We start from the raw sequence: 9,082 nt of genomic DNA, 5'->3' as shown, positions 1-9,082 counted from the left end.
GAAAAAATTCCTAAGTAGTGTTAGACTTTCTTCTACTGGGAAAGGTTATTCAAGGTTTAGTGGGATTGAAATCTTCCTTTGCAACTTACTCATTATGAGCTACTGTTATTCGCCTTTTGAAACAAAAATGCTAGCTTGGGAATGCTGTCTTTTATTTAAAAATAAAAAAATGAAGTGCAGCTGACAAAGTTCAGATAATTGGACAGAGCAGCAGAGCTTAAACCAACAATGTATTCAGCATACTGACATGTGATATCTTTTGAATTCTCCGTAGGGTCTTTTAGCTTACAGTGAGTCATTTCAGAATCCCGGACCATTGCAGAATAAAGGGTTTGATCTTTCAGGCTTGCACCAATTTCCAATGATACAATTATTTTTTCAGCTTCTCCTTTCTACCAGATCAATTCATATTCTATTTGGTAAACATGTAAGTTTTTACGGACCTAGTCCGTAAGTCTGGCAAGTAGTGCCAGAACTCTAAAAAAAAAAAGAAAAGCAAGAAAAATGCTATTAATGGAGCATCGGTATGGTCTGTCATTACAGCACACTATTCTCATTAACACATAATAAACCTAAAACTGGTAGAAAGCCAATAAAACAGGTATAGGGGAAAAAGAGTGCTAAAAATGAGAGCCACTGGAATAGATAGAACAGGAACCCAGCAGCTGGCTTCCTGCCACACTAGGTATCTCTAGTAGCCCAGCTTCTCAGGGGGACTGTGTAGCCTGTGATTAAAACACCTACTACTCAGGTGTAAGGTTTAAAGTACTAACTGTTAAGTTTTAAAGACCATTTTGTGGCCAGTATGACTTACAGTCTGGCTGCTATGAACTTTGCCCCATTCCCAAAGTGAAAGGACCACCTAGGGACAGATTCCTGTTTCACACTGGTTTTCTGAACTGCATGGAACTGAATGGAGGAAAAAAAAATTGAATTCTATCACTTTTCCACCTCCTAATGTGAACAGCTCTATTCTGTCCTCGTATCAACCCAGTATGATTTGTTTAATTCTCAAATGAGACTGAATGTCAAACTTTACCAAATTTTAATCTAAAATTACTGGCCAGCTGAATCAGCAGTGATGTTTAGCAAGTTAGTAATTTTGCAGCAACCTGATGACATTCCAAATAACAGACTGGTAGGGCTTGTAGGGAGATTTCACCTTATTTTTTTTTCACGTAAGGCCTTTGAACTTTTGCTTAGTAAATGAAACAAAGTAGTAACTCAATCAAATGTGCACCTCACTAGACTGAACAATCTCGGAAAGAGTCATCTTGATCAAGCCAAGCCATCAAGAAGCTCAGTCAGCCTCCTCATGCAATGGGAAACTCTCAGAGATGTAAGACTTACATTGTGGAGGGAAGACAAGCTAAAGATGGAGGCAATACATTTAAACAGCTATGCGAGTAAGAGCTGGAATTAATATTTATTGCCTATACAAGCAAATATCCTAAAAGAGAGACAAGTATCCTGACAAGCTGGAGACACTTGGCAACCCTATGGTGGCCAGTTAACATACAATAGCGGTGTCTCCAGGAAACAAAAAGATTGTGTCATATGCCCTGTGTCCCAACTCCTGTGGCCATATTTTGAAACATCCACTCATTCCCTCTCTCCACTCAACAAAAAAACCCATAAAACTACCTCTTCCTACTTACCTGACTCTGTGGCCAGATCTTGAGCCCACCATGATAAATGCAGCAAGCAAAGCTCTGCCCATCCCAGAGAAGACTCTTTTTCACAGCAGTGAAGGAAAACACATGTACGCTGCAGTTCCTTGTGCAGTGTTTTTCCCATGACTCAAGAGATATAGTTTCCAAATCTGACTGCTTAACAGCTGATATGCTTTCATATTTCATGAAATATGATGGGGAGGTTAAATATAAAACAGGATGTTAAAAAAAAAAAAAAGTAAATAAAAAGCAGAAAGTGAACCAAATCAGACTCAAGATAAATGTGGAGAGTTTGGTACAGAAAAAAATACATCAGCCCCAAAAAAATAAAAGAGCAAACCAAGTGATTAACACGTTAAAAATCTTTACAAAGAGCCTTAAAGACTATGAATTCAGTGCAAGGAGATAATGAAAGTATAGCAGTGGATGTACTGAAGAAATGTACTGTGAGAAAATGCCTTCTGCAGCACCGGCAACAAATCTAAGGTATTTCTTTGACACACTCCTCAGTTTGGCTAAATAAGGATAAATTCCCAGAAATGCAATCTAGTGATAAGAAGCTCCTGAAGCAAGACTGAGGGCTTAATTCACCCACTGCTTCAAGCTCAGTTCAGTATGCCAGAACTAAGCTAGAGCTCAACCCAATGCGCAGAAGGCAATTGTTAGGTGAGACAGAGAACAGATAGATCTCCTAGTATAAGTGCGGGGACAAAGGAATTTTTGGAGTCACGGACTGTTTAGATACTAGCAGTGGCAAGGTCACATGCCTAGAAGTGCTGTCACATAAGACACCAACGCATCCTATAATGTTTTATTTTACTGTTTCTTCATGGAAGTGTCTATCCTGTACAGACACGTAAGTAAGTGTACAGAAACCAGCTACAGGGCAAGTGGTAAGCATTGCTCCTAGGAAAGCTATTTCCTTATGAATGTTTTAACTTAACTTTAGCTGTTTTGCCATCTCAAAATGTCATTATAAAAATACCAGCAGGTACATTTCAAGTATAGTAAGAAAAAAAAAATACTAAGTTGCTGTACATTTAACAGCAGCTGCATTTCTCCTTGCTGTGAAAGCGCGAGCAAAGTGTGTGCAAAGCCAATGACACTGACTTCCCTGTTGACAAAGGGAGAGCAACAGATTCTTGACACTTTCCAAGGCAACACAGGGGAGACCTTGCAAACATCTCCCTGTAGGTGCTCTAAAGATTAGCAAAGGTTCTTTCCCAGGGTTGAATTTCTCTATTCCTTTGGCGTCTTTTCACAAAAGGGCTGGGTCCTTTGAGGTTATCTGCAATGTGCTTACGCTCAAAGCATTAACATGCCTGTTAGCTCCGTACCCTTAGCATACTTTTACTGTTATTAAAGACTCAGAAAAAGAGGATCTTGGAGATGAGATTCTGGACTGAGGTGAAGAAAAGCAGGGCTCTAGGCTCTAACCTCTTCTCATGCCACTTCAGGCAAGCAACATGCTTCACATTTCTATTAACCATATAGGTTTAACTCATAAGCTTTTTGAACAGAGATGATTTCTTTCCTTGCATACGTAGGTATAGAATAGCAGCACTGTCGAGCAGTGGCATAAGCCAGAATGCGTTGGCACTACCAGTTACACATTAAGCATTTTAACTACTATGACAAGGCTAATTTTGCAGCCTCCCTCTATTAATAAAATAATTTAAAACATTATATGGCAACTTTCCTTTTTATTTTTTGAGAATACTGAGCACTTAAATAAGTGCATTGCTCTTTGGCTGCACTGTCGTCTCTCAGCTTCCCAAGCACAAGTGCGTATTTCCTTGCCCATACGCTAGTGATTTCCAGCCACATGGGGCATAGCATTCCCTTGCACCATCAGCACTCTCAGGAAGAAACTACAGTCAACAAGCAGGTTGTGCAAACTACAGGGTATGTGCGTTAAGAGTTTGCTGTCAACTGCGCAGAGGCTGATGGGTATGGATACAGTTGAGGAGCACAGGGGTATTTTTAATTGCCTCAAAGAACTGAAGTAAGACTGTATTCAAAATCTTCTCACCTGCTTTAGTTAGGTCAACTGAAGAAAGCTCAGGGGAGAACAAGGCATGTGTTGATTGTCAATCTATTTTAGTAATAAAGATTAAGCACTATTGAACACTATATTGAAAGTGAATGGGTGTGATACCAGCCAAGATGTGATATTGTTAGTAGGCACATTTGCATACCATCCCAGTAAACAAGTTACATACCTATTGTCCATTGGCAGCCACTTCCAGCCCAAAGGCAGGGCATAGATTTAGTCCCATCAGCTTTGGGTTGATTCAGTACTATGTCATCATGAAGTACTGCAGGATCCCTGCACTCCTCCTCTCAATCCTGGACTCGTCTCATGAAAATTTATGGACAGTTCGCCCTTTCCAGGACACATCTATACTGGGAAACAATGGCAGAGGGCTCCTACAGATTTGCAGGAAAGCCACAGACTTGGCCACACAAAGATGCTGTAGATTGTGACAGCTATGTATGTACAAAACTTGGTAAATACTGCAAATGTGTTACCTGCTTGGCCCCTTGCAGTGTTTCAGCTATTTAATCTAGAAAGCTTACCTTCTTTCTAAACCAGAGTACTTAGCTGACCTTTCTCTGTGCAAAAGGATCCATTTTATTTTGACATGTTATGCATGCAGTTGACTCCTTTGCATTAAGGATGCAAAAGTTTGGTGGTGGTGCAATATTTATGTAAGTGAATGACCTGATCTAAATTCAGCAGAACTAGTCCTGCCTGTTCCAGTAAGCTTTCCATGGGTGCATGACTGCACATCAGTATCCCCAGCATGGTACAGGAACCTTGTCTTTCTGAATAAAATAAAGGATAAGAATTATGGAAGTGGGTAGAGTCAATCATCCTCACCACATGGAGAAAGAGTATGTGAAATAATTTATACAATTTTAAAACATCATTTCCCTTATTTATTAAGTACAAGTGCACTCATCCCTTTGGTATGTGTACAAGCTGTGTTTCTACTTACCATTTCCCCCTTCTCTCAGAACTTCTGCTCAACTTAAGAGCTTATTAATCAGCAGACAAATTATGCCTCTTTGACCAGTTTTGTGAATCCTGGGCTCTGCACTGAAATTGTCATCTGTATCCAGCAAGGACACCACTCAGCAGAAACTGCAATTATTCAGCAGGGGCAAACAGGCAAAACTATTGAAAAATGTTGTTTATGCTAGGCTAAACTCTACTCAGCTACACAAGATTACCCATATTTGAAATACACAGAATTGGCCTTTTGTGGCAGCTGCAGTTCATCTCCTGCACAATGACAATGGGGAAAAGAACAAAGCGTATCAGCACTTGGAATATTTTAACAGGACTAGGATTAAATTTAATTGCCTCATTTTAAAAGACCAGTTTATCAAATCCACTGTCTTACTCCCAGTTAAAACCCAGTCAGCATGCCTCTGGCTCTTTAAAATAGCAAGAGAGCATTTTTTTCACATGTTAAGGCAGGCAAAAGTCATTTCTGCTTTGCCTGGGATAAAACATATATGAGGTGTGCTGTTCATTCACCACTTCTTCCAACTTCACCTGTGAATGCTTGTGGCTGTTCAAGTAGAAGTTTATGGCAGCATGTTTCTAGGATCATGAGGTTGATGGTTCTTTCTTTGCCTCTATTGCACTATAAATAGGAGAATAAATAGCCTCAGATGTAACACTTCTTCTCTAAGTGTAAGAATTTCCTTTGCCTAGTTCCCAAGAAGTAAAAGTGAAGATTTAACCAGTCTTTACACTTTTATATTTTTTAAATTATTTAACTTTTATTACTGTTGCACCATTTATACAATTACATATAATTTCAATGCATCCATTGTACATTTTGTTTTTTCATTTGTTTTCCAATGAGTGTGTGTTGGTGTCTGTGACACAGAATGGAAGAGAAACTGGAACTGCAATGAACGCAGACTTTTTCATTTCCACTGACCAATAAACAGAACTACAGGTGCACCCAACCACGGACATGCATTAACTCGTCATGAGAAATCTAGGTAGGCTAAGTAGGATGAGAATGCTTTTTACTCCCAAAAAATATTTGGAGAGGAAGAATTGGAGGATTGGCATTGAGAAATATGTGGACAGCTAAGTGGGTTTTGTCTGAAAGTTGGCATTCATCCACTGCATAAAAAAAATATCAAAATAAGAAAGGCTGTAAATAAAAAAAACACAGAAAATACTGCTTTCATAAAGATCTGATTGCCTTGGCACAAACCTAGCGGGCAGAATCAAACGCATCACTCCCAAACCCCATTACAGAACAAAAAGAAGATTTTGATACATTGGTGGAGTGCATTTACAGCAGTTCAGATACAAAAGATGTGCTGTACTTTCAGACATCTGTTTATTTTTTTTTTTAATCCAGGACTTGTGTCAAGTTGACAGAAAGTATATTAGATATTTCCCCACAAAAATACTATTTGGATTCTCCCCCCTCCCTCCCTCCCAACTTGATGGGACATCCTTTTCATTTTTTCTTTTTTTTTTTTTTCTCCTTTTCTTTCTGGGCAATACATATTTGTTATTTCAGATCTGAAACGAGTTAGTATAGCTGAAAAAATAAAAAAAAGACACAGGTTGTTTTAAGTGGTTGTTTCAACAGGCTGTCCAATTTAATCTTGCACTGCTATGGTTTGATCCGAATTAGTCGCTGGAACTTCAGAAGGTTTCGCTTCCTCTGGTGGGGCTGCAGGGTCCGAGGCCTTAGCAGTGGAACTAGGTGCTGCTGTTGCCGCGGTCTCCTTGGAAGAAGGTGCAGCCTCGCTGCTGCTAGGTTTTGAGTCTGAAGCTGGGGCCACTTCACTTTTAGTTTCTTGGGCTGCAGGTGTTGCGGGAGCCTCAGTCTTTTTGGCTTCCCCTTCCTCTTTGCTCTTGTCATCTGCTTTACTGGGAGCTGTGGCTTCTGAAGGCTGGGAAGCTTTTGCATCATTGCTAGGCTCAGAAGTTTTGGGTGCTTCGCTACTGGCAGCGGGAGCAGAGGCTGCAGTCGGCTCCTCTTGCTTGGGTGCCTGTTCGTTGTTCTTCTGTGGCTCTACTTTCCCATCGACGACAGCCTCTGACTTCTCTGGTTCTGGTTTCTGGGTTTCTTCCTGGGTCACTGTTTTCTCCTTCTCCCCTTCTTTTTCTTCTGTCTTATTGGCAGTGACCTGAGTATCCTTTTCGCCCTTCTCCTCCTTGTTGTTCTCCTTCACTTCTGCGGTCTCTGTGGTTTGCTGGGCATCCTCAGCCTCCTTTGGAGTCTCCTCTTCCTCAGTTGCTGCTCCTTCAGCCTTCTTGTCTTTGTCTTTAGCTTTTTCATCATTGACACTGTACCCCTTCTTCTTCTTGCTCAGTTTGCCTCCCATTTTGGAGCTCTGTAACACAAAACAGAAGGAGGTGCTTACCCAAAGCCCAGCATTTATCACTGAGAGAATCAAAATCAGATCAACTGAGGTGCAACAGAAAAATTGATGCTGGCTTCTGAAAAGGTAACTGCATCAGGTTTGGTCAGAACCACTGACACTGCTGAGCACCAGTACCCCTGAGCTTACATCCAGCTCAACCCTGCAGCATTTCGGTCAGCAAATCCCCTTCTGCCAGATCCCCCTGTGAACAGTCCTTCTCTGAACACCTCTAAACCCGGTTACTTTTCAGGGGGCAGGGAGGGAGTAACAAGATGATGAAGGACTAACACATCACAATATCTTGTGTCCCAAAAAAGGGATATAAAGGGTGGAAGCAGAGAAAAGCCATATTTATATTCAAGTTGGGCACAAACTAAATTTGACTGTCAATCTTGGCATCCACCCCTGGTTAACACAAAGTCCACTATTTAGCCTTCTAGCAAAGGCAATGAACAAGCTTTTCATTAAGGTCTGGAAAAATCAAGCAAGTCTACAGTCAGTGAGAAGGCCAATGTTCTCCGTAAGACAGAAGACTGCATCTACTCTCTCCACTCCCACCGCCTGTTACCCACTCAGCCAGGTCCCACTGTAGACACCGCCTACGCGCAGGGTTGACGGTACCCAGATGCCAGCAGTATGTGCCTCCCTCCCCCAGAGGGGTGCAGGCACCACCCCCCAGCAGCCCCAGAAGCAGGAGCAGCTCCCGAGTGGGGACGTCCCCATGCACAGAGCCCCATCCAGCCCCTTCCCATCCCGCAGCTCCTGCAGGGATCACCCGCCGGGAACCCCGCATTCCCGCACACAGCAGCCCCTCGCAGCCCCTCGCAGCAGGACGGGAAACACAGAGCCTGAAACACAGCAACCTGTGACCACTCGGTAAGACAACAGAAGCAACCATGGGCACTTCTGACTATGAGTTTATATGTGGCACTTGACATGGTGCAATAAAATATAGGGGGGGGAAATAGGGGTGCATGCTTTGTAGCCTCTGCTCATGGTTTTCAAGCATGACAAGCGATCAGGTACACAGTTCAGTTCTTTAAAAAAAGTTGAGCATGTGTGTAACCATATCAGTATTTATATACCTTTCATGCGGGAGTCAACTAAGAATATACAAAATCTTTCGCAGTACTTCAAAGCAAACCTTGTCTATTAAAACAGAAGGAGACACAGATACATTGGGTCATTAATGAACACAAAAACCTCTATGATTGGCTAAAAAATTACACTTCTGGTATCAAAAAAAATATCATTCATACTCAATGAAAGGTTAAGAAAAAAAAAATCCTAGTTTCATACTAGTTGAAAATAGGAGAAGGTGATTTTTTCAAAGTACTGTCAAACAAATGTTTAATTTAAGAGGTTCTCCAAGGGAGGCAAATCATTCTAATTTTCTGGTTTGCAAAGTTAGATAGACTTATAGGCCCTGTATTTTTCACGCACTTGCCAAAATTGTGAATACAAACCAGTAAAAATTCATAGGAGTGCTCACAGAAGGCTGAACATTAAATAATTTTAAATACCACTAAGAACTAGCTGCCTTTCAGTAGATTTTCTGCTAACACACATACAAGGTGCGGGCACAGTCCAACAGCAGACTTTCCACGTGTCTTGGGCAAAAATGAGATCTAATGGTCAGCAGAGACCTTTCTCATTTCGGCTTTCAAAAAGAATAACCATTTGCAAATACTGTTGAAGGGTTAGCACACAGCCCTGCAAAATGGTAATGTAATGTTACTGAAACACTGCTTTGTTGTCTGAAATTTTGTGGGGAACAGCAGTAAAAGGATTAACTTCCACAGAGCCACAGCTGAGCAATTTAATCTCTACCTTCATGGCAGAGATATCAGCTTTTTAGGTATTTAGGGTAGGCTATGAACATTAGTTTGTTATCTGACAAATTTACAGGCTTCTTGATACTCCATAAATATTGCTCCAGTTTATTGTTTATGTACAGTTACAACCAAATACTTTGATAGGGCTTGTGCAAGTCAGCA

At 41.2% G+C, this 9,082-nt stretch overlaps 1 protein-coding gene across 1 annotated transcript; it reads right to left on the bottom strand.

Moving 5' to 3' along the window:
- Window positions 1-5,446: 5,446 nt before the first annotated feature.
- Window positions 5,447-7,054, bottom strand: BASP1 (brain abundant, membrane attached signal protein 1). Its single transcript, XM_009705071.1, has one exon. The coding sequence runs from the start codon at window positions 7,044-7,046 to the stop codon at window positions 6,315-6,317; it is 732 nt and encodes a 243-aa protein (XP_009703373.1). The 5' UTR covers window positions 7,047-7,054; the 3' UTR covers window positions 5,447-6,314.
- Between the last annotated feature and the right edge of the window lie 2,028 nt (window positions 7,055-9,082).

The sequence above is a fragment of the Cariama cristata genome, unplaced genomic scaffold (assembly GCF_000690535.1).
Source record: "Cariama cristata isolate BGI_N322 unplaced genomic scaffold, ASM69053v1 scaffold3300, whole genome shotgun sequence".
Classification (NCBI taxonomy): Eukaryota; Metazoa; Chordata; class Aves; order Cariamiformes; family Cariamidae; genus Cariama; species Cariama cristata.
The sequence above is the reverse complement of the archived record's forward strand: the minus strand, read 5'-3'. Positions and strand labels throughout refer to the sequence as shown.

Coding starts and splice junctions, on each gene's coding strand:
- BASP1 (XM_009705071.1), bottom strand. CDS start 7,046: ATGGGAGGCAAACTGAGCAAGAAGAAGAAGGGGTACAGTGTCAATGAT.